This window comes from Colletes gigas, unplaced genomic scaffold (assembly GCF_013123115.1).
Source record: "Colletes gigas isolate AHSC1104 unplaced genomic scaffold, ASM1312311v1 Colletes_gigas_Sc00012, whole genome shotgun sequence".
NCBI classification, from domain to species: Eukaryota; Metazoa; Arthropoda; class Insecta; order Hymenoptera; family Colletidae; genus Colletes; species Colletes gigas.
Genome location: NW_025106641.1, coordinates 3,515,802 through 3,541,177, shown reverse-complemented (window position 1 = coordinate 3,541,177; position 25,376 = coordinate 3,515,802). Strand labels below are relative to the sequence as shown.

Sequence of the window (25,376 nt, the reverse complement as noted above, 5' to 3'; positions counted from 1 at the left end):
CGTTCCAGGAATGCTGTGGAGCAGGAGTCACGTGTTTCAGGGCCCAATGGGAACGTAGATCGGATGGACGCCATAACGCGTACCCTAGCCGTGGCGGCCAATCACGTTATTCCAGACCCGTATACATATATATGGTGTTCGTGTTTCCGTGGTCGCTGGTACATTTTCGCGGATTCTCACGGGAAATTGGTGAGTGGTGAAAAAACATCCGCGCGTTATTAGCGCGTAAGCGGACGTTGAGGGCCCGGGCGATACGCGGGCGTCGCTTAATCGCGAAATAAGGGCAATTTTGCATCGTCTGCTTGGAGTGCACCGCGCAGGCTCGCTCAAAATGGCCGCCTCGCTGCCGCGTTTGTTGTGGTGGAGATGGAGGGCCGCGTAGCCGATCGATACGACGGTCGCTGGCGAAACTGGCGATGGTGTCTATGGCGGCTGTTGTGCGTGTTGCGGCGTGGCGCGACGTACACGCGATTTACGCCCGGTGAGATCGAACGTGGTCGCGTGGCTAGCAGCCTCACGGTGGTAGTGCTGTGCGGGTGAGCGGGTGGTTTGACACGGGTGGCGAGATGACCGCGAGACGCGAGCGTAGGGCGTGGTGAGAGAGCGTAGCCGACGGCGGCCTCCCCGCAGACGCGAAACCCTGAGCCCTCCCTGATCGGGTGACCACTCAGAGGGACACACAAGGTGCGTACGCAACTCGCGATTTTCACTGGGCCTGCTCCATGGCTCAACGCGGTACCAACGCGGTCATGAGCTTCGCGGCCCCGGAGGTGGTCTCTTTTGCGTGTGCCCTGCGCATTTTCATTGCCCCCCCAAACGTATCGCCGAATAAACGCGCCGTGTGCGCGGCTTGGCGCATCCTCTCTCTGTCGTGTCTCGCCGCGCTTTCCCAAGCCACGTTCTTTAACCAATCTTCTTAACCGGGGGCCGTCCGCCGTTCGTCGCCTGTCTGTCAAATTTCTCTCGTCCTACGAGAACGAAGTGGTGCCTGGCCGGCATGCCGAATGCAATAACTATTTACCGCGCTTCGTACGGGATTCACGTATATCGCTCGCCCATGCACGGACGATCACGACGACGACGACGGCGACGACGATGTTAACGTTCACGATCTGCTCTTTTCCCGCTGTACGTCCTCCCGTCGTTCCTTTTTATCCCGCGTGCATCCTACGCACGAGGACGCGTGGACGCGTGTGACTTCCGATCGTACGCGCGGGAAACGTTCCGACCCTAGAATCCGTTGTTCTCAGTTTACGAAATCCGTCCTGTACGCGTGATATCGTCATCCTGGACTCGTCTTGTCTTCCACGATTTACTCTTTCTCGGCCAGTATGTTACATTGCCGTACTTTTCTATACGCGAAAGATTACACGATCGTCTTTTCTTAGTTACATATGGCCTTTAACCTTTCAGTGACTCTATTGGTCTTTATGGTTTATACAGGGTAGAACTCTAGGTTTCGTTCATTGTTTATATCTAGTTACATACTGTGTTGAACATAGGTGTTGGCACAGTACATCATTCCCTATATAAACATTCACAACTACTAAAACGATTATTTGTTCTACTTGTTTTTTCTATGTGTATTTAGAACACCTCGTTTGTCTGTACACAGAACAGAACAAAGTTCATAAGTCATAACATAAGAAACGTATGGCTAGTAAGAACGTGTTATAAATTGTCCTTTGCATGGACAAAAGTATCGGCACATTTTAAATAACGTCATGTTAAATTTAATATTTGGTAGCAAATATGTGTAAATAAAGATTTTCAAACAATGTAATATGTAATAAACAAGTTTCTTAGTAATTATAAATGTTTGTATATGAAACGATGTACCGTGCCAATATTTATGCCTAGCATTGTAGATATCCTCGTTGATGTTTCCATATAGAAGCGTATGTACATTGTCATTAATAATTTACTTGCAGTTATATGAATAGTTACTAAATTCTTGCACTTTGCAAGTACAATGAAAGATTTAGCAGAGTAATCGGAGAACAGTTAAACGAAAGTTTTATAGTAACGTAATTAAGATACTCGAGTGACTCAAACTGTAGACTATCTAATTCCATATAGATAAGGGAGATAATTTAGCATTGTGAATGGGACAGATGTAATAGGTCTCACGTATGACTCAGGAGAGAAGCATGGGGAATAGGCATGTTATTTGATTAATATACGTACCTAGATAATTTTGAATGCCGTATGAATTTAGAGGGCTTTTATAATACCAGTTTATCCAGTACAAATTTCATAATTGCTGTCAATTTGTTTTTGATAAAAATTCTATCCTTTGGTATAGACAAAGGTGATGTAGAAAAAGAACTCGGGGCATCAAAGACGACCATCTGTTTCGACGGGGCATTGCAATATAAGAGAGGACAACACAGGAGGCGAGTGAAAGGAAATGGTATCTTTGCCCAGCGCAGAGTCAGGCACAATGGACAGAATCTCAGATGACGATGACGACGAGCCGAGTAGTGGGTCCGAAACGTACGAGGAAGGGGACCTCCTTTCGGCTGCCATGGATGATGACGTGACGGCCCAACTCGCCGCTGCAGGTTGGCAAATCAAACACGCTAATGGTGATTTCCATTTTTTTGCTTTTTCACCTTTTGAGTTATTTATGTTCCAATTAATTTCATTTGCGAGTAGAATTTAACATACAGGGTGCACCAATGATGTTAAATGATCGATTTCTATAATCATCTATGGAAGAAATTAAAGGAAGAGATTGTAACTTATATTTGTAAAGTCATTGAAAGAGTTGAATTTACAGTAGGTAATACCTCTTCATAAATGTAAAGTGTAGATGGATCAGAATTGTGGTTGAGAATTCTGTTAATATCTTGGGGATGACTTGTTCGGTTGTTTGCAGTATTAGGAAAAGTATATACAATGATTTGTACAATCGTTAGAGAGAGATAAAAATGGATACTGCCTGCCAATGATACCCGTGATTTGGTAATTATTAGCAATCTCGAAAAGTAAATAAGGAAAGAACTATCGAGTTTTAATATTGTTAACACTTTTAATTATTTTTTTCTGTTATACAGTTATCTGTAAACAGATGTATTTATTATTTATTTTATTACTTATGTCATTGTCAGTCAGGGCAGCATGAATTGGTTTTCTTTTTTTGTCATTCTAATTTTACTATTTAATATAATTGCTCAAAATAGAATGATAATACAAGTTATATTTATGTACATGCTACTTGTTTGAATGCATTTTACATTGTTTGTGTGCTGTATTATTATTTGCTTATGTTTTTAAAATTTCGTTCACATGGAAACACTGTTTTTTATATTTGCAATTTTGTATGTGATTTTCATTTACTCATATATCATTCTCTTTTTTATATATTTTTAATCATAGCTTTGCGACATTAAATCAAGTTCATTGCCCGAATTTCTGTTTACATTTTGTGTACTGCAAATTTATTTATGCTATGTTCAGTATTTAAATGTCTTAGAAAAATGTAATAGTCTGTAGATATTAATTTTCACCTTGTCTAAGGGAAAGTCCAAGAATATATATATCTAATATAGTTTGTTAGCTTTTTCATCGATATAAAAAAAATACGTTAATTAAATATGTTATATATTCTTGGATATCAAGCACGTTTCATATCACTACTGCTTTCGCATCTCTTATATTTTGAATGTACTGAAAATGTATCGATATGTCAGTAAAATATAATTCCTCGAAACGAATCGTTCTTAAATAAAACATCGCTGCTTTTGGATTTTATAATATATTCTGCTGACATTTCATTCGCCGCGGTATTACAAAACCGGACAATGTTTAGTTAATAATACGCACGTTTAGGCCCTGTTGGCGTAGCCGCAGCCGCCGCCATTGTCTCGGCAAAAAAGAGGAAACGACCGCATAGTTTTGAAACAAATCCCAGCATCAGGAAGAGACAGCAAAACAGACTCCTAAGGAAACTCCGAGTAAGTTGTACATATAATTGTTTGTTACAAATATCGTGTTACTTGTACATCATAGAAATGTTGTTGCAGCAAACCATAGACGAGTTTGCAACGCGGGTTGGACAGCAAGCAGTAGTATTAGTAGCTACACCTGGAAAGCCAAACAGTAGTTATAAAGTATTCGGAGCGAAACCGTTAGAAGATGTAGTGAAAAATTTAAGGAACGTTATAATGGAAGAACTTGAAAGTGCACTCGCGCAACAAGCTCCGCCGCCGGTACAAGACGACCCATCTTTATACGAATTACCGCCCCTTATAATAGATGGCATACCTACTCCTGTGGAAAAAATGACACAAGCTCAACTTAGGGCGTTTATCCCGTTAATGCTGAAGTATTCTACAGGTAGAGGTAAACCTGGCTGGGGGAGGGATAGTACACGGCCGCCATGGTGGCCGAAAGAACTACCATGGGCAAACGTTCGTATGGATGCGAGGTCCGAGGATGAAAAGCAAAAGGTTTGTAAAATTCGTGACGTTTCAACGTGTCTTCTCGTCCGTCTTAAGGAGGCTTTCTACCTTGTTGGCCGAAAAAAAAATTGTTCTAACTTATTCGATAGATCATTTTCATATTTTACAAATACGGTTGGGCAAAATTTTTATTCGTTATTTAAATGAGAATTTTGCCCATATTTTCTATTTTCCGTACTTCACTTTCTAAACTATGGTTTTTCGATGAAATGGACATTAGCTCGTGTCGTCAGCCATCTTTAGATTGCGGGCCAAATTTATGTCCCATGGCGCCTCCACCGTTATTAAGGAAGGTATCGAAGACTTCATGGAAAAGACAAGAGGTTAGGTTGCGATTTCGATTATTTTTTTCACAGAGGGAGAGAGATGTTTCGGGGTAAAAATTGTCAGAGAATAAACTCTGGTCGTTTTGTTTATGGCCGCCTAAGCATCTCTAGGAAGTCATCGGATGCAAAATTAGAGTTTTATCATTTGTAACACGTACAGTTGGTTAATTTCGTGTGAACAAACAGTCGGATTTTTTTACTCAGCGAGGTAGAAAACCCCCCGCAGGAACGTTTTTTTTTACCATGTTCAATTCTTTCGTGACATTTTCCAGATCTCCTGGACGCACGCGTTAAGGCAAATTGTAATAAACTGTTATAAATTTCACGGGAGGGAAGATCTTCTGCCTGCGTTTAGCGAAGACGACGACAAGTCGAACGTGCTGATACAACAGTCCACTCCTCATTCCTCGTCGCATCAGTCGCATTCGTCAGGGCAAGGGCAAGGTGGACAGTCGCAACAGCAACAACAGACGGTGGGAGTTGTTCGCCTGAGCAGCACGGATTCATCTAAGGGAAACTCTTCGCCAGCACAAATCATTGCCGCGTCTCCTACAGCTCTTGCCACTGCCACTCAGGTGGGAGTGGATAGAGTGTACAAAAAAGAAACAGAACAATGAATTGAATGAAATAACATGACCTGCTAAGTTGTACAGTTTCTTTAAATAATTCCAATGCACGGTCTCCCGGTTTAATCGCGTGCAACGAAGTCATGGTGTTTCTTTTAAATTCTTACGTAGAGAAGAATTAGAATTTGAAACATATATTCCTTTGAACATAACTCGCATTTATGTTCATGTGTTTGGTTTCCCTTATTTGAGTTTAATCCGTCTTTATTTCTGTAGTTATTGTACATGGTAATTCTATAAACTGGGACAAGCTCCGGTGTTTCCAAGCCGAGGATATAAGAAAATAAAATCAATTTTTTGTATCGTCGCTTGGAAAAGAACTGCATACAGTTCGTCCCAGTTTCTAGAATCACCCCGTATAGCGCATACAATTATGTATCATAAAATTTCTATAGTGTCTTACACGATGGACACGTACTATTAATTTGATTACGTCTCGTGCGAAGTTTTCTATAATTTTTCTTTCTCCGTTTTTTGAAGTTTATATTTGCTTGTTGATAATTTCAAAGGAAACACCGACGAACGTTGCAATTAATAATAATTGTTTCTCGAACTCCAGATGACCCAGTATCCAACGGCGGTTTTGCAAACGATAACGAATCCTGACGGTACTGTCTCCATAATTCAAGTGGATCCCAGTAACCCGATAATCACGTTACCGGACGGCACAACGGCCCAAGTCCAAGGCGTTGCTACTGTAAGTTGCCATCAAAGCGGCCGTTCGATTCCGTAGAAACGTGTTCTTCTATTTAGTAGAATATCTATGATGAACAGATTCACACGAGTCAAGGGGAGGTTCAAGCTCTCGCCGAAGTGGCAGGTAGCACAGAGGGTACCAGCGTCGCTGTCGACCTGAACAGCGTCACAGAAGCGACATTAGGTCAAGACGGTCAAATCATTCTCACAGGAGAAGACGGACACGGTAAAACAGTTTTCTATAGGCTCTGCACCGTCGCCGGCCAGGAGCTACTTGAGCAGTGAATTCATTTTTACTGGCCCAGGATCCTTTGTTGTTTTGCATGCTGTCTGCTACGCTCCATTCAAGAAACCTACTGTTCTACTACTTTGTACAACGAAAGTAGAATGTCGGAACTAGTTAATCTTTTTTTTTTTTTTTGGTACTGTACATACGGCAATTTCACTCGAGGAGCTATGCACAGCTTTATTTTAATTTTATCTTTAAGAATCCATGGTTAATACGATGTAAAGGCTATTGGAAGAAAATTCGGAGCGTAGGACAATGTTATTAATATCTTTTTTTTCCCCCTTTTTTTACGAGTTGCGTTCAAACGTCGCGTAAAAAGGTAAAAAAAATCTATATAGATCGTAGATCGCTGTCGATATTTTGTCATTTTGTATGTATTTGTATATGTTAGACTATTCTCTTTTTAAGATGATGCTAAAGATTTTTTATACCACTATTAGAAGGACATCAATTATGATATAATATAAAAGTGAATTAATATATGTGTATGCATGTACATACTTTTAAACGTTTAAATGAATTTTTCCAAACGCGATACATTTATATATATCGGAATGTTGCATGCATAGTTTGGTGGTCTCCTATCGAGTAAAGGGATCGGATAGATCGTAACATTCTAGAATGTATAAATCGTAACGTGAACGGTACAATCGATGGAATTTACATGGATTCTTAAGATTTTTAATTTAACAAGAAATAAATGAAGGTACTTCACGATCACAAAAGAACCTGTCCCCGTTCTACAATCACTACTTACCATTATTACCGAAGATTGGTTATTTACTTTAATTAAACGAAGAGAAATAAAAGTGCTGTACATAGAGTATTTTTTGTTGATGTTTTATTATTTTATAGTTGTTGTATTCGGCAGCTTTTGTTTAAGCTACTCGCGTATTTGGATTTCTAACTTGATCGAACGTTTCAATACATTAAAAAGTTTCTATCTACATGATTTTTCACGGTCTTATAAATTTTGTGTCTCACAGAATGGCTTAAACATCTGTTGCTTTTTATTAATGCCTTATGTTTCTGAAGTGTAGATGTGGATTATGTTTGCGCATTAATGATGTTACGTTAAAAGGGTGTGTCAGAAAAAATATAATACCGAATACGGTACTGAAACGTTTATTTTTTACAGTCAAATCACATGATTATACCATACTCTGTATACAGAGTGTTAAAAAAAAATATATTTACAAATTTTGGGAGTATACGATGTTCGCTGAATCGAGTAAAGAAAAAATGCTTAGTCATAGCAGGGTGAAAAATCAATATTAGAGTTAGATGCGATGTTCGGCTAATCTAACGTTAGATTATACTGATGATTCATCGTTCCAATGACTAAATATTTTGTATTGAGTACCGTGTCTCAAAGTTTCTAAACATATTTTTTTTTTCTCAACATCCTGTATAACAAGCGGTACATACTGTTTTTTTTAACACGCCCTGTTAATATAGAATTTTATTTATTTTTTTACGAACTTTATACGATTTAACGTATCGTCCAGTAAACGTATATTTAAATGTTAGAAAATTCCTATAGTCTATGTTGAATCTTCAACTGTATCGTAAACTGGTAGCATTGATAGGAGGACGAGTCCGGGGTAAAACGATAGAGGGTGTAGACGTAACATTCTTCAATAAAGATTTATAGAAACGATTACTAAACAGACATACACGTACACACATTACACACACACATATAGTTGCGTGTGCTTTCCACGTTGCTGAGTTGTATTTTTTTTTTTTTTTTTTTAAATTTTTTTCCCAGTTTGCCATACAGAACAAATGCCTGGTCAAGGGGCAGAACACAGGACTGTTGCTTCTCTGTTTCAGGCTATCCTGTATCGGTGTCGGGAGTAATAACAGTACCGGTATCCGCTAGTATGTATCAGACTATGGTTGCCAATATACAAAGTGACGGTACGATGCAAGTTGTGACGCCCATGGTTCAAGTCCCGAAAGTCGAGCCTGGAAATGGAGAGACTAGCATCGAGGCCGTCACTATACAGGGTCATCCAATGACAATGATAAACGCAGCGGGTGAACACCAAGTTCTTCAAGTGATATCGTTGAAGGATGCTAACGTACTCACGAAGGCCATGCAGGCCGAAGTTGTAAAAGACGAGGACAGTCAACAACAACAAACCGTCTCTAGTCCAGAATAAAGCGTTTTACCCATAGTTAATACGAAAGAAAGAGAGAGAGAGAGAAAAAAAAAAAAGCTTTTAACGTTCAACACCAAAAAATGCGACGGGTGCACATTTAGTGGTGTTCAAAATGAGAAAAGAGTGAGAGTATTAGAAACGATACGTGTTATTAATATTAAGGGAAAAATGATTGTGTCTGTTTTTTTCTTTTTCTGAATCATTGTGTAGCGTGTCCAGGTTGCTGGGAACAGCGAACCGGAATAGCGAATATATGCGTCTGAGAGTGAATATTGGGATCGAGTGTTTGGACACATCGGACTTTCTTGGATGTAATCATATTTGTATTCAAGACTCATTGTAGACACTTAGAGTATTCACTTGTAATTCGATTTCTCGAAGATAGTACTAATTTTTAGGAAGTGCTACACGCCGCGCTCGGCGAACCCGAGTCGCTCGAGTTTACGCGCAGATCTTCATTGATACGTTCGTAGTTACACAAAATGTCCGTGGACTGGGAACGATCACCAATCTTCGTAATCCAGTGACTCTCCGCGGATAACGAAATATTTTCGTCTAGTCCTTAGTATCGGATCCTAACGAGCGATCGATATACCAAAGAATTTAAGATTCGTGTTAAAATACTATTTTAACGAGTGGAACGGTTACGGGAAGTAATTCAATTGTGTCGAATCGATCATCCGGATGGAACATTTTTAGCGTAGCGGCTCGATACCTGTAAACGATGTAATTTAACGATCAAGTCAACGGTGAGATATTTTTCATAGGTACGAGGATGATAATCATTTTTAAAATTCCAAAATATTTATGGGAAACGACATCGCGTATAAAAAAAAAAAAAAGGAAAAACTTCGTCAAGGGTCGATGGAAGAGTAATCAAAATTCCGCGGTATCAGGATTCCGAGCTAAACGTAACATTTCGGTTGAGAGAATTTGGCCATCGGATTAGAAAAACAGAAAAAACACGTAGCCTATTTTTATGATAAATTGAAATATAAAAATTGAATCTAACGGTAGAGACATATAACGGTACATATTAATATACACTAATGATCGATAGTAGCGGTAAATGAAAAAAAAAAAAAAGAAGTTAAGCATTTCTGACGGGTACAAATAGGCTATAAGATATAATTTTTTTGGAAAATAAGACGTATGGATTTGAAGTCTCAATGCACACCCCCCCATCCCCATAACGTGATTAATTTTTATCACATTAACGCTACGTTGTTATTATTAGAAAAATTACTTCGATCGATGTTATAAAGAACACTATATTATTCTTACGAATGGGTACCGACGCTATCATTTACATTCTGTTTCATCGCGACAACGTGCAGAATATATGAACGAAGGAATCATGTATTGTTCTTTATGTTCGTTTGCAGATAAACTCGCAAAATGTATTTATTTTTGTTATTAACGAAGAAAAAATGAATATGGTCGAAACGTTTCCATGCATTTAAATGCCAACTCACTTTTATACTGTCTAAAGTTAGGGAAAGTGTTATGTTTTCTGTGCAATCTTGTTTCAATGTTGCGGTATCAAATTTTGCCAGGGATGCGTGATCGATATTTAAGCGTAAGTTTTTGATTTTTCTAACGATCTTACATTCTCCTTTTTTTTCTCTATTACTTTTAGTATTTTTACATATTAACTATATATGTATATAGTTGCGTATATATATATATATTATATATATATAATTTTCAAATAATTCTGATAAGAAGTTTGTGATACTTATTTAATTACTGTTTATTAGTACATGTATTTTTATCGTGAATGAAGTTCCTGTAGGTGTGCGATACGCTCTCCTCGAGGCGTACGCCGGAAGCAGAGTCGTAACATTGAAACAACAAACTGCCCTTGATACCGAGTACGAACGATACCAAAAAAAATAAAAAAGAAAGAAAGGTTTTTATAACATTAATAGAAGAAAGTAGTTAAATTTAATAATTATCGGTAGAACAGATCGCAAAGACTAGATATTAATTGTTATATTGTTTTTTAAAAAACTGTGGCCATTGCATACAAATGTAATATATTGATACTCCCATGTAAGACCGTGTTATATATATATATTATTTTTTTTTTTTTTCTTTTGTTCTTGTTTGTAACAAAGCACACGGAACATAAATTAAGTTGAATGTCGTTTGGGGAAGAATATGTAGTACCATTTTAGATAATTATAGATGTACGTGTACATGACTTTATCGCTGTGTATCTTACAATGTAAGTTGTACATACGTCGTCGTTGTGTCACCTTTCCGCTTTGGTTACTTTTGATGTAAAAAGGAGAGAAAAAAAAAAAAATGGTAAATTGAAAAATATTAAGATTTTAGATGCAACCGCGAAGAACCAATGGAAGTTGCGATTAAAATATAATACATACATATCATTTCGTTTTCGTTAATTTCGAAGGTCGTGGTAAACGTCGTTCGAACGATTATTTAACTTTAATAATACTTCTCTCGATCGACAGAGCGCTTTGTATATGGGAAAAGGCACTACATAAAACAATGACATTAATTTATTTATATCAGTATTTGGTAACAGGTATGTACACAGAAAGTACCTTTTTCGTCCTGATTTTCAAGATTAATCCTTTTCTTTAGAAATAATCCAACAAATGGTAGCTCTATACATAAATACTATGAGGGTTCTTAGATGTATAAATTAATGTATGTCTTCGACAGCCACCAGTGCTAGTTCTGGCTTGTCGTAACCGAGCTCCTCCGGTGTATTGACACCCAGTTCGTCCAAAGTAGGTTTGATCTCTTGCAGGATATAAGGGTAGATTTCATTTAGTTTCGAGCCACACTTATCCTTAACGACTTCCAAGAATCTCACTGCGAGACCATAGTCATTTAGCCGCCGGCAGGCTCTCAACGCTGCACAAATGATCATTGGATCGGGCACCAGATCCATACCTGGGAAAAAATAAAGAAAATAACGATCTTTGTTTTTTTGAGAGAATCGATTAAATTACCTTAGGGGAATTAGATTTAACGAGCGGAGAAGCGTGATAATAAAACTATCATAAAATATAGTTTACAATCGACTCGAGCAAGTTATACGATAGAAAGAATTCGCGTATTTTGAAATTAGAACGTTACCGTTGAATTTGAATAACCTAGGAAAGGCAATACTTGGCATACGACAATCGCGGACAGAATTCTTTGATCGGTAAAAAAAAGTTGTACGTAATCGGATGAACACTAACCAGCCAATGTGTTCATAGCCGAACGAATTTCCCAGTGATCGATGTCCGGACGACTGAGATACGTCGTGTACTTTTTATTGAATTCCTCCTCGGACTCCTCGGGCTCGTCGTGCGAAGCACGAACATTCTGTGCCCCGATAGCCGTGCTGCGTGGCACTATCGTGCTCCTCGCGATGGAATGTACACGTCCTCCCATGAAACGCAACATTTTGCGTTCAGATTCACTGACAATTTGGCAAATTTCGCGAAACGAACCGTCCGTCACCTGTGTTGCGTAAACCGAACAGAAGACGGAAATCAGCACGATTCGAGGCTTCTCGCTTCTGCGGCTCGAAAGCTCACCAAAAGCGCACCATATCCGGTGCATTCGTGCCGCGCTATTCAAACTGGTTCTCGCGCCAGTCGAACTTAACCCTTCTTACCGCGAACTTTTCGACGGGAGACTAAAATTCATGGGCCCCTTTCGCGAAACGACGTCTCAAATATATTCCTTGAATTTCCAACTCGGTGCTCCGCGAAACAGAAATCTCTATTAAACGGAAAAGGATCGAAGGGGTTCCGTGCTATTTTTAGATGTTGGCAGATTTCATTTCTCGAAGAAATTAATAGAGGGTTTTATGTTTCGGTGCCTTGGTAGCTCTTGCGATAGTGATTCTTAGGTACAAGACGTAAATAGAGACTCGATGGCATTGAAGTTTCCGAATTGAAAAAGTTGCGACTTGGGAACATCTTCGGACGATTCTGATCATTGGTATCGGAAGAAGATGATGCCCGAAGAGGTGGCGCAAGGTTTGGCGGGATTCCCCGTTGATTTTCGAACCTTGCATCGGGAGAGAAATGTTCTAGGTTATGCACGGAAGTTTCCTCGACTCGGAGTTTATTTAACTTAAGGAAATGGTTTGTAGAGGTGAAATGGGGAATAAGTAGTATACTCGAAGTAGTTTGAATTTGTAGTTTTTATTAACTTAAATATACTTTTTACAAGTATCAATACCAAGCGTCTTGTGTAAGTTATCTAATAAGTAGTAAAATTCTATTGAATTCGTAGAAAATGAAAATGTGTACGGTAAACTAACCTCGGTTTATTAACGTTTGTCTGTATCATGGATAATTTGCTTGTAGAATTACGTTTACCATTGCTTACGTTTCTTCGGGTTATGTAATCGACGGTTGTATAATTAAAAACTTAAAGTAACCGTAGTCGATCGTACCACTGAAATTTAACTCGACAAAGATGGAAGTGCCATTCGTTGTTATTCGCAAAAATTAATTATAATCGTTCTCATAATTCGTGTCATCTTTTATTGAAGATGATAGTACAGTTTTTTCCCCATTATACATATTTACAACGATAAACCTACTAGTACAGACCTAATGCATAGATCTTGCATGTACCACCGTACTCGATAAAACGCGTGAACTATTTCCATTTTATACAGTTTAAATATTTTTATCGTTTCGAACGTGTTTCACAGAAATATCGCACGATCTACGACCCTTGCGATAATACGTATAAAAGAGAATCTGTTGACGCTATGAGAATTTTAAGGGTTAGGTTTTGGGTTAGGTTAGGTTCTTTACAAAATGTTCCGTGCCGATAGATGCAAATGTCTAAAATATTTCAAGGATATATAATAGTAAGAGAAGAATGATGGAAATGTTATTTATTCCAATAATTTAACGATACGTATTGTTAAACGCCTCTTGCTATTACTTTCTTCGTACTTATTCTTCCGTTAGCGTGATTCGAGATTTGTTTATTTGTAACTTTACGATCATCAACTTATTCTCCGATACTTTTACACGTTCCGACAGTGTATCTCATTCATACATAAATACAAACATACCGAATACATACACAAAGTACAGTTAACTCGTACGATTCTAGAGAAAAGATTGACTCGTTTTACGTTCCCTTAACCAATCACCATCGGTGACGATTCGATCGAGCTACATCCTAATATCGATTCTCTTCTAATTTTCCCATGCATGGGAAAATTATTCTACGTTGATATGTATAGTTTCATTATGTTTTATCTACAGAATAATTTATTTGGCATCTTTTAGGACAATAACAACTACATAGTTAGAGCATATAGATAGTAAAAATTATACCCTGATTATCTCGAACAGTTTCATCAACGAATTCGCTAATTTATATCATACTGTCGCGTATCATTGTCGCACGTTAATGGGAATAAAATTAAATCCTGTCTTATCGTTAACTATCTTCACATTTTGTTTTTTCCGAATTCTGGTAGTATAGATATGTAAATTTCGTTACACGTTAAACTGTCCATACTTTTAACGAGGAGCCATTTAATGACACCCGTTACTAATCGAAACTGAATCTGAAAATTATCGAAAATCTCGCAACATTCCCTAAATCCAACCATTTCTCCTATTACGATCGCTATGTATTGTCATTCGTGAAATCAGACGGTAATCATTTGACAAGAATCAATTTTCTTCTTCGATCCTTTTCACCGAGCACATCCCTCTGTCGGGTATAGATGAGTACTCGACAAAATATCGCATCCCTGAGAATTGGTATTAACATCTCTAGAAGAAGAACGTCTCCCGCCTTTTTCTTTGTCACGATTCTTGCATGTTTGGGTAAAGGCTTAATAAGGAACATTATCACGAACGTGTGCTTGCTTCCGGTACTCGTGACGTTGACACTTGCTCGTCCACGACCATTTTACACAGACTTTCTGCGGTTTCAGGACGAAACACTTCGTTCGTAGTACATCGAAGAAGATCTTCCCGATGAAGTTCGCGGATGCAGTCCCCGCCATCTTCAGGCACGTCCGGAAACTGAAAGGATCGAACGCGTTCGACGATAATTATACTCCGTCGACGTTTGAAGATTGTTATTTCAAAGGTATTTACACGAGTAGACCTTACATTCAATGTATTTTTGTGTTTGTATCCTTCAATGTGTTCAGGAATTGTGATTTTTTTAAAGATATGCATGAAATTATAAATATGCAGGGAACCATTTCTGGTCACAAATCAGACTTTCGGTAAGGAATTTTTTTCTCGAAAATGCGTAGGATTTCGTGGGTATGTTTATTGACCAAAAATGATTATAATTGACCCCCGGAATCAAAAATAATTTTTTTAGGACGATTTGAAAATTTCTTTTTTCGCCGAAAAGTTTCACACCTACTCGAATTTTTTTCTCGAAAGTGGGTAGGATTTCGGGGTTATGTCCATTCACCAAAAATGATTATAATTGACCCCCGCAACCAAAAATAATTTTTTTAGGACGATACGAAAATTTTTTTTTCGTCGAAAAATTTCACACCTACTCGAATTTTTTTCTCGAAAGTGAGTAGGAATTCGGGGTTATGTCCGTTGACCAAGAATGATCGCAATTGACCCCCGGAACTAAAAATAATTTTTCCAGAACGATTTGAAGAAATTGTTTTTCGTCGAAAAATTTTCCGGTCGGTAAGTCAGTTAAATTAAGTCACGAAGGTCCATAAGTTGTAAGGTCGACTCATATACCTCGTCTGTGCTACCATGAGTAAACAGGGAACTTTCATACGTTGGCCAAAGAAGTAATTACTATCGGATCAATTGTTACATACGCGGAGTTTGATCTGTAATATCTACCGAGCGATTCTCGTGTAGTTTCTCGTTCCAGACGCGTATTCAGAAGTATTTATCGACTTGCAACTCGGGAAAAATGTTTTAATTTGTCGAACAGCGTAATTAGTTTGAGTTGGAAATGACGTTTCGAATCAAAATCGGAGTGCAAAAGCCGGGGCAACGACCCGTGTTGGATTATTCTTGAACGTTCCCTGTTTTCCCACCGGATAGCCGTCGTTCGATATCTAATTCCGAAATTGATAATGGTACCGTTCGTCGCAGGCGCAGTGCATCATGCTCGAGATGCCCCAGTTGAAGAGGCCGTAATTCGTCTCGAAAGCTGGTATGAAGAAGGGGCACGAGGTGTCGTGTCTGCGACAACAGGCGTCCGCTGTACCGAAACCGCCCAGATTCGTATATTTGGTTGCACGATGACCGCGTCCGCACCATTGTGTACCTGGGATCATCAACAAGTCCCTCCGTGACCGACTTTTGCCCCTCCTCTGCTTGTGACTGCTGCTCGTCGCGTTCAGAAGCTTGGCGAATTTCCTGCATTAAAAATTAACACGCGTACAGTCTACTGTCTCTCGGGTTGTCACACCCTTCGTCTCTCATTCGCTACGTTATTTCTATCCACGGAATCTCATTCTCGTCCCTAGCGTTTGGTGATTCCCTTTCAGGTTGTCGCAGGTTCGGGTACATTTGCGACAACTTGAGAGGGAACACGTTATAACGCGTAAAAATATCTGTAAAACGGCGGCGAGTCGACGTTTATAATCGTGCACTGTATTTTCCGAGTACCTGCGACGATGCTGAGCGATGATTTGATTCCTCGCTCTCGTTCTCACGCGAGAGCACCGATGGCGCAAGTCAGACGCGGAGGAGAGCCAGGAGAGGTCCCGAGGGATCCTCGACGCGTCCTCGTCGTCGTCCACTTCGAACACCTCGATAGACGCCTGGACATCGTAATCGTCCGAGTGGCGGCTCGACGAGCAAGACCTCTCGTCCCCGTCGGCGAGCTTCTCGTCGACGCAGTCGGTCAGCGTGCCGCCCTCGTATATGAGTTGCAACTTTCTGCCGGTCTCCTGTAGCCAGACTTGCCTCAGTGCTACGTCCGTATCTCTACCGAGGGGCATATCATCATGAAACAATAGAATCTAAGTTGCGTTACACCTGATTTCTTTCCCTAATTAACGGATAGGTGTTGTAGGCGTCGCCACCAGAGGGGTCGCGCTCTCGCAAGCGCTCGACCTCGGTTGCTATACATACAGTGTTCGTCCACCCTTGAGAAAAATTTTAATGCGAGATTCTAGAAGCCAAAATAAGAAGAAAATCAAGAATACCAATTTCTCGATCGAGGCTTCGTTAAAAAGTTATTAACATTTAAAGTTCCGCCAGTAGAGAATTTTTTTCTCGAAAATGCGCAAGATTTCAGGGGTATGTCTATTCACCAAAAATGATTGTAATTGACCCCCGCAACCGAAAATAATTTTTTCAGAATGATTTGAAATTTTTTGATTTACTTTTTTAATAACTCGCTAACTTATTAACGAAGCCTCAATCAAGAAATTGATATTCTTGATTTTCGTCTTATTTTGGCCTCCAGAGTCCCCCATTAAAATTTTTAATTTCAGGGCCTGCTAGAAAGCCTAACTGATGAGTCCACTAAAGCCCCCTCCCTTTCCTTTTCGAATTTCTCGAGTTCCACGCCGCGACAAAGCAGCGCCCCACAGTGTCAAAAGGGTGTGACATTTCGAGGTGACGAACTCCGCGAGTACAATGCTATTTTTCGTCGAGAGGGTAAAATAGGGAGCGTCGGAACCGATGGAAAAAAATCTGTAACCACGACGCGTACGTAATTCGTAGACAGTAGCGCGGGCACGATTCACGGTAGATTGAGCGCGCACGTGTTACCGGACCAGCGATTAGCGTTGCACCTATGATTGATGCTCCCCCGCCTTACTTTCCCGTTGCATCGAGATAAGCATCTTCCTAAGGCATCATTAACGCATTCGAGCCCCCGATGACTCGACTTACGATGCAACGTCTCACTCGTCGTTTAGCTTAGGGATTCCCAACGGGGGGCCACGCGACCCCCCACTGGACCACGATACATTTCTTACGCGGGGGGGCAAGGAACGAACAACGGTTTATCAATTTGACAGTCCAGTTGGTCAGAAGCCACCAGAAAGTATAGCAAATTCTTTTCACCAGCATAATCCTAACGAGAAGGCTATTTATTTAGTAACCCTTTATGAATTTATGCTCCTGGCTCGAAACGAGCAATTTTGATAAGTGCTAGAGACCTCTTTCCTTTCACGTTGAATCTATCGCAATGATCTGGTTATAGATTATGGTCTTTCTTCGGGGTGGAAAAAATGACTTAGAAACCGGAAGATCTTCTTGATATTAGGTTCTACTTCGAAACGTGCAACGAGTGTCCTTTCTCGATCAAAAATTGATCGTTCCCGGCGCAGGGGAATCATGAGAACGGTCGCGGGACGTGCTTTTCTCGTTACAGGAAAAGAGCTTTCCCCCCGATTTAAGTGCAAGGCGACGTTTCGCGGTCGTGGGATTCCCCGGTATCCTCGTGAGAGCATCAGCAGATGAGTTACAACCGCTGGTCCGGGGGACCGGTGTCCTGGAGGACACGACGCGCTCCTGCTCGACGTAATCCTTGCTTACTTAACTTGCCGCTTTTCGGCTTAGGGCCTCGGTTGGCTTAGCGGCCGCCGTCCACGCCCGAACGCGATAAATTGCTTCCCGATTCGAGAATTTCGCCGACCAACAGCTGCACACGTACCCTCGAATCGCCGCTTCGCAAACTTTTTTCAAGATGCCTCCCCCGCGAAAAAAGAAACAACCACGCTCGAGATCGAACGTCAGACTCGTTTGGAAATCGCGTTGCAAAAGGATTGGAGGCGTGGATACTCGAACTCTTATTTCCTCGTTGAAATTGTGTTAATTAGATTTAACGTCGCTATGGTTCGCGATAGAAAAAGTCGCGTCTCAGACGTTCCTCCTTACGAAGTCTTCGTCTTATTTTAAGAAACACGATGTGACCGGGTTCTTTGGTTGCAGAAATTTTCCTCGATCGCGACACTCTGTGTGTACACTTTGGCGCCAATATCTAGAAACAAACAACAATGTTGAGCTATCCGTAAACTTGTACCCGACTGTCGAGAGGCGTTTGATATAAAAAAAAGGGTTAAACGAACGATCGATTTTTCTTGTTTTTTTTCTTGAAAGAAACAAGGTGTGGGACTCGATTTAGCACGAGTAATTCTATGAGCTTCGCGCCAGTTGACAAGGACGGGACGAACGAACCGCGGAATGAACGACCGTATCAGCGAGGAGCGTTCTTCTAAACGAGACGGCGTTTGAAAGAGGTAAACCGATGCTAAATGCACGCGTTGCAGTCCCGCGTAGCAGGCCGTCGGGCGTATTGGCAACGGTGAAAGGCAAGCATTGTTTTTCTGACAGCTAACAGCGGCATCCTCCACGAGCCCTACCATAGGGTCGGCAGGGAATGCGCGGAGATTTGCTTCTGGCCGAGAAAATGTTATTCCAACAAAGAGGATAGGGCGACGCTCGGCCGCTCCGGCGACGAAAAAACACCGGCTGAGAAATTCCGAAGGATCTAACCGTCTTGTAAACATCGATTCGGATTTAGTTACGGTTCTTACGGACGACAAAGATATTTATTGTGTCCGTTTTATTCCCCCACGCTGTTTCAGCATTAATTTCGCGCGATAAATCGATTTTACTTGCGTGGGAGATGCGACTTTTACTGTACTCTTTGTTCGATCTATACTAAACGGTGAATAACTTTAATATTTGGGCATTAAACAGTTTTTGTCGCATTGTAAGTTTGTTTGTGATAAAGAAGAAAAAAAATTCATTCTAAATTACATTCTAGTCTAGTTAATAGAAGTCTAATTTTTATTTATAGAGGGTGGTTAGAGAACCCTCGGGAAAATTTTAATGGGAGATTCTAGAGGTCGAAATAAGACGAAAATCAGGGATACTGATTTGTTGATTGAGGCTTCGTTAAAAAGTTATAGAAGCATTTCCGGTCACAGAGTATATTTTCGGTGAAGAATTTTTTTCTCGATAGTGCGTAGGATTTCGTGGGTATGTCTATTCACCGAAAATGATTGTAATTGACACCCAGAACTAAAAATAATTTTTTTAGAATGATTTGGAATTTTTTAATTTTCTCGAAACAATTGTCCACCTTACTGAATTTTTTTCTCGAAAACGCGTAGGAATTCGGGAGTATGTCTATTAACCAAAAATGTTCGTAATTCACCCTTGAAACTAAAGCTAATTTTTTTGGAACGATTTGAAATTTTTTAATTTTCTCGAAAAATCTGCCCACTTTCCTGAATTTTTTTCTCGAAAACGCGTAGGAATTCGGGGATATGTCTATTCACTAAAAATGATCGTAATTCACCCTTGAAACTAAAAATAATTTTTTTAGATCGATTTGAAATCTTTTAATTTTCTCGAAACAATTGTCCAACTTACTGAATTTTTTTCTCGAAAACGCGTAGAAATTCGAGGGTATGTCTATTCACAAAAAATGATCGTAATTCATCTTTGAAACTAAAAATAATTTTTTTGGAACGATTTAAAATTTTTTAATTTTGTCGAAAAATTTGCCCACCTATTCGAATTTTTTTCTCGAAAACGCGTAGGAATTCGTGGATATGCCTATTCACCAAAAATGATTGTAATTGACCCCCAGAACTAAAAATAATTTTTTTAGAACCATTTGAAGTTTTTTAATTTTCTCGAAAAATCTGCCCACCTATTCGAATTTTTTTCTCGAAAACGCGTAGGAATTCGAGGGTATGTCTATTCACCAAAAATGATTGTAATTTATTCCCAAAACCGAAAATAATTTTTCCAGAACAATTTGAAGAAATTTTTTTTCGCTGAAAAATTTCAGCAGCTACCCCCTGTCGATTTTTCTTAAAAATTCGTTTTTCGCAATTTCAAAGCACGTAAACTTGTATAAATGACTAAAAGAAATACCACGAGATTCCTGTGGAAGTTTTCAAGTTGTATAGTGTCCGAATATTAAAGTTACTCACTGTAAATCTTTGGAAACTGTTTTAATCTGCGCAGTTTTTGGTATCTTTAAAAACGAGGAAATAAGAAGTTACGTTTTTCAACAAGAAGTGTCTAAATAATACATATTGAAACGCTAATTTTTGCTTTAGATAACACCTATCCGTTAAAGGTTGCATAACTTTGATAAGATAATCTGACCATGTACACAAATTTCATGCATTCTACTTGGCAACTTATTAAGTACGGTCACTTTCCCCAGACTTAAACTATGTTATCAAAGCATTCGAACTTTCCTATTGAAAACAGTAGTAGTTTCATAGAAAGTAGGATATTAAAAACGTACCAAATTTGTACCCCCTCAGGCACCTAAAATAACTATAAGGTGTCATTCTACAGGTTCTACACTTCTTCGAATTCTGCACAATTGTTCATAGTAAATGTGATGGGGAAACTCGTGACAAATGTGATTGAAGTTGACGATCCTACGAAAGACAACAATTGTGCTCAATTCGAAGTGTAGAACCTGTAGAATGGTGTCTTATAATTATCTTAGGTGCCTGATGGAGTACTTTGACACTTTTTTAACATCCCCGTTTCGCCAGCTGTATAATTCTGAAAGGAGCGAGCACCTAACATAACTATAAGGCGTCATTCTACAGGTTCTGCACTTCTTCGAATCGTGCAGACAATTGTTCATAGCAAATGTGATGGGGAAACTCGTGACAAATGTGATTGAAGTTGACGATCCTACGAAAGACAACAATTGCACACAATTCGAAGTGTAGAACCTGTAGAATGGCGCTTTATAGTTATCTTAGGTGCCTGGCGGGGTACTTTGACACTTTTTTGTATGATTCTGAAAGGGGCAAGGAGTGTCTCTGTTTACCCCCAATTGACGACGGTTTCTTTGGCGCAGATCCCATGCCAGCGGACGACCCGCTCGAGTTCGCCGTCCTGGAGGATCCTGGTGACCGAAATACCGCGGCCCCGCGTGGTCCTGGCGAATTCTAACGAGCTGTTCTTGTACGGCAGAACGTTCGATTCCTGATGAAGAGCCCCGGCGTCCGACAGTACCAGAAGCAGCCCCAATGCCAGCAGCATCGGGCACCGAATCCAAACGATTCGCCTCTCTTTCCTGGACAGAATATTTCTTAAATACAAAAAGGTTCGTATAATCATATAAATAGAATTAAACATAAACTGCTAACAAATAATCATGTTATCAAAACGTTTAGCCTTCTCTGCAAAACTGAATTAAAACATATATTTTTAATTCAGAAACGATAAACCTGCATTAAATGCTAACATCGCCGGTAACAGATCCAATAACGTTATTCTTTTTACAAGCAAATTAAATTCTGCTTCTTGCTCCGAGAACACGAGGAAGCTTCGAGTTACAATTCCTGACTATAGCCTTTTCGCGCGTTTGATACCCTTTCTTAATACTGACTATAAACGACTTTGCTCCTTTATCCAAGTTTCGGTGATGGAACGAATAAAACTAACAACGAGCAGCAATAATTTTCTGTTACTTCTGTTCTTGAACGTGATTACGAGGAGTCGAGTTACAATTTCCTTCAGATTGAATTTCGACGTCTTCGGACGGGCTCCTTTCAAGCTGGAATTTATTTAAGCGCGCCGACTGCGAATGAATCCGCGCGAAAAAATTCGTCTATGCTCGCGCGAGAGCTGAACATTAAATAAAGCTATTCTATTTTTATATGCAGCGAATTGAATTCAAGGGGAATCCGAACAAGCCTTGTATTACACTTTCATCGGCGAAATCTCTTTAACTCTTCCACCTTCGCCATTTTCCTCACTCACTTCGTTTAAATAATTATCTTTAATTTAAGTATGCTCGACCTTGCGTAATATTTCATATTATACAGTGTTCAGCCTGGGAAAAATTTTAATGGGGGATTCTAGAGCCCAAAATAAGACGAAAATCAAGAATACCAATTTGTTGATGGAGGCTTCGTTAAAAAGTTATTAATTTTTAAAGTTCCGCCTGTACTGAATTTTTTTCTGGAAACTGGGTAAGATTTCGGGGGTATGTCTATTCACCAAAAATGATTGTAATTGACCCCCGCAACCGAAAAGAATTTTTTTTAAACGATTTGAAATTTTTTAATTTTGTCGAAAAATTCCGTACCTTCTCGAATTTTTTTCTCGAGAATGGTTAGGAATTCGGAGGTGTGTGTATTGACCAAAAATGATTGTAATTGACCCCCGCAATCGAAAATAATTTTTTTAAAACGATTTGAAATTTTTTTTTTCCGCCGAAAAATTTCACACCTTCTCGAATTTTTTTCTGGAAAGTGGGTAGGATTTCAAGGTTATGTGTATTGACCAAAAATGATTGTAATTGATCCCCGCAACCGAAAATAATTTTTTTATAACGATTTGAAATCTTTTGTTTTCGCCGAAAAATTTCACACCTTTTCAAATTTTTTTCTGGAAAACGGGTAGGATTTCAAGGTTATGTGTATTGACAAAAAATGATCGTAATTGGCCCTTGCAACTAAAAATAATTTTTCCAGAACGATTTGAAATTGTTGAATTTAATTGTTAATAACTTTTCAACGAAGCCTCCATCAACAAATAAGTATTCTTAATTTTCGTCTAATTTTGGTCTCTAGAATTCCCCATTAAGCCGTATCGACTTCTTGAAATCAATCGAACAAAATAATAGACCGAATTGAGAAAAATTTTTGCTGATGAAATAAGGATGTTCCGAACGATCTTTCGCGGAGATAGAATCGTCGTTAAAATGGGTTAATACGGTGAATTCGTGCGAAAAATAATATTTCTGTAATTCCGGGAAGCCCTGCCGTAGTATCGAATAAGGGTTTATCGAGAAACATGTTCGTTGCAGCGTACGATGTAACCGGATGTATCAATTTCCAGTATTTTGTCCGCGATTTAAAGAAATTAAATCGACGTGGCTTCGACAAGCACGGAACGCCGATACCATCCGCGATCCCGTCGTTTTCTTTTCGTCGTTTTACGGAGGACTGTTTGGCACTTGGCCATCGGACGCTTAATCATCTTCTTTTCATCGCGAAGATAAAAAGAAGCCGCGCCTCCGTAACCCGGCTCTTACGTAATTAGCACGTATGATATCTGCAAAGCTGTACGTTCAAAAATTATCCATTAGCTCATCCCCCCCCTCCGAGAGATAATTTTCATTGCTTCTCAGATCCATCAGGTTCTAGCAAAATCAAATTCCCAAAAATTTACGCGCCTCTAACATTTTATTTTCAGACGATCCAGGAACCGCTTGTGATCTAACGTTTCTCGTAGCATTTGCTTCTGTAACATCCTCGAAATTCACGAGTTCTATCCAGAGATTGGGAATTCATTTCTCTAGTTCCACGACGAAGAGTTCTGTCGCGTATCTACGAAAGAAAACGAAAGTAAACGCTATCAACATGTTCCTATAATAGATAATTGATAATAATTGAAACGATATTTGGACGACGACGTATCGATCTCTGGATCTCATAATACTTCACTAACGACGCTACTAACGATAGCAATTATCGCAGATAAATTAGCTTTGAAAGAAATATATGAATAAAATATAGATCGTAACGAGCACTGCGTAAACTCGATCGCGATATCATAATTTCGGTGCAATTCCTCGCGAGCTGACGGTCGCATAATTCAAGAGAACGTCGAGATAAGCACGACAGACGAATCTATATCGTTTTTCGAACAGGATCTTTGACAGTCATATTTTTCTGCGAATTTTTAATCGATACGCAGACAATCTCGTATTTTTTTCGCTCGCGATTCGATTAATAAAAAAATCGCGTATATCTTTCGGCTCGCGACGATGGAAACGCTCCCGGAGGCTTTTAACACGTCGTCTACCGTGTCATTCATGCTACGAGCATGATGCTACACCGAGAAACGACGTTTAAATTTTATTAATTAATTTCTATATTTCTTTGCTTTCAGATCACTCGATTTCAAGATCAACTCGATGATCGATACGTAGATTTCACATTTTTATATTACTGGTCTAGTCTCTGGTCAAGTAGTTCTTTATTATTCACTGGCAAATCAAGAGAAACTTCTTTACAATAACGATGGAAGAGTAAACAAAACATGATAGAGAAAGTGACTAACTTTGCTAAACTTTGTCAATTCCACTATCGTTAACGTTACTTTAGTAATTTGCTAATAATTTCTTCAAGTTCATTATATAAAATTAACATTTTAATTTGGCAGTGAACAGTAAAATTCTGCATCTTGATCATTTGTAATGCGTTTATACCGCACTTTAATGCTTCTGAAGGGATTCAAACTATTCTAATATTTGCTAGAACCCCCGTTTGGGCCACCGTGGGTCGCCAACGTACCTTGGTGACACCCTCAACTGCATCTCATCCGCGAGCAAAAGATTCAAAGTGTCCCCGGGGCGAGTCGGTTCAAGCTCTTCCATAAATCGCACACCTCCGTGGACCTCGTTGGACTCGTTCAACGAACGTGCATTCGTTCATATTCGACGAACCGAACCACTGTCGCGCAAACAGACCGTCGACGATCAGTCGATCCCCAAAAATCTTCGACAGAGAACTCCCGACCAGTTCGATCCCCTCTCGGACTCGATGGACAGGTACGGGACGAAATTCGCTGAAAAATTGCGGGGTAACTGCTAGTCACTGGTCTCGATGGACGAACACGCGAACGATACGGACGGCGATAGGGAAATTTGTCGAATTGTTGGCCACGTGGCGGGGAGTAAAGTGTTCTCGCGCCCTTTTCTACGGCGAACGTCGCGTGCACTTTGCACCCACGCGCGGGACACAACTCTCGCGGAGGCAATCGGCCGTGGTGACTGGCGCGCTACGCTCGCGACTCTCCCTTAAATACCGGCGAGAGGTTCTGGTGGTTGTCCAG

General features: G+C 39.8%; 3 protein-coding genes across 8 annotated transcripts; 1 reads left to right on the top strand and 2 right to left on the bottom strand.

Annotated features, from left to right (window-relative positions):
- Positions 1-118: 118 nt before the first annotated feature.
- LOC122398787 (DNA-binding protein P3A2) lies at positions 119-9,192 on the top strand. Of its 6 annotated transcripts, none has more exons than XM_043398976.1 (8): positions 119-189; positions 2,306-2,588; positions 3,835-3,959; positions 4,029-4,454; positions 5,065-5,367; positions 5,978-6,115; positions 6,175-6,340; positions 8,240-9,192. In XM_043398976.1, exons 2-8 carry the CDS (start codon positions 2,411-2,413, stop codon positions 8,569-8,571), a joined length of 1,668 nt encoding a protein of 555 aa, XP_043254911.1. In that variant the 5' UTR covers positions 119-189; positions 2,306-2,410; the 3' UTR covers positions 8,572-9,192. The 6 variants fall into 6 exon arrangements, with proteins under 6 accessions (XP_043254911.1, XP_043254914.1, XP_043254915.1 ...); XM_043398979.1 differs by lacking the exon at positions 119-189 and adding an exon at positions 246-684 and having other exon boundaries at positions 2,306-2,564; XM_043398980.1 differs by lacking the exon at positions 119-189 and adding an exon at positions 246-684 and having other exon boundaries at positions 5,065-5,265.
- A 1,135-nt stretch (positions 9,193-10,327) lies between these two features.
- On the bottom strand, positions 10,328-12,118 carry LOC122398710 (cytochrome c oxidase subunit 5A, mitochondrial). The gene is made up of 2 exons (XM_043398822.1): positions 11,793-12,118; positions 10,328-11,499 (listed from the first exon to the last, which is right to left on the bottom strand). Exons 1-2 carry the CDS (start codon positions 11,998-12,000, stop codon positions 11,246-11,248), a joined length of 462 nt encoding a protein of 153 aa, XP_043254757.1. The 5' UTR covers positions 12,001-12,118; the 3' UTR covers positions 10,328-11,245.
- Positions 12,119-14,055: 1,937 nt separating this feature from the next.
- Positions 14,056-24,858, bottom strand: LOC122398922. Its single transcript, XM_043399187.1, has 5 exons — positions 24,836-24,858; positions 21,355-21,618; positions 16,191-16,511; positions 15,660-15,938; positions 14,056-14,609 (listed from the first exon to the last, which is right to left on the bottom strand). Exons 1-5 carry the CDS (start codon positions 24,856-24,858, stop codon positions 14,417-14,419), a joined length of 1,080 nt encoding a protein of 359 aa, XP_043255122.1. The 3' UTR covers positions 14,056-14,416.
- Positions 24,859-25,376: the final 518 nt, after the last annotated feature.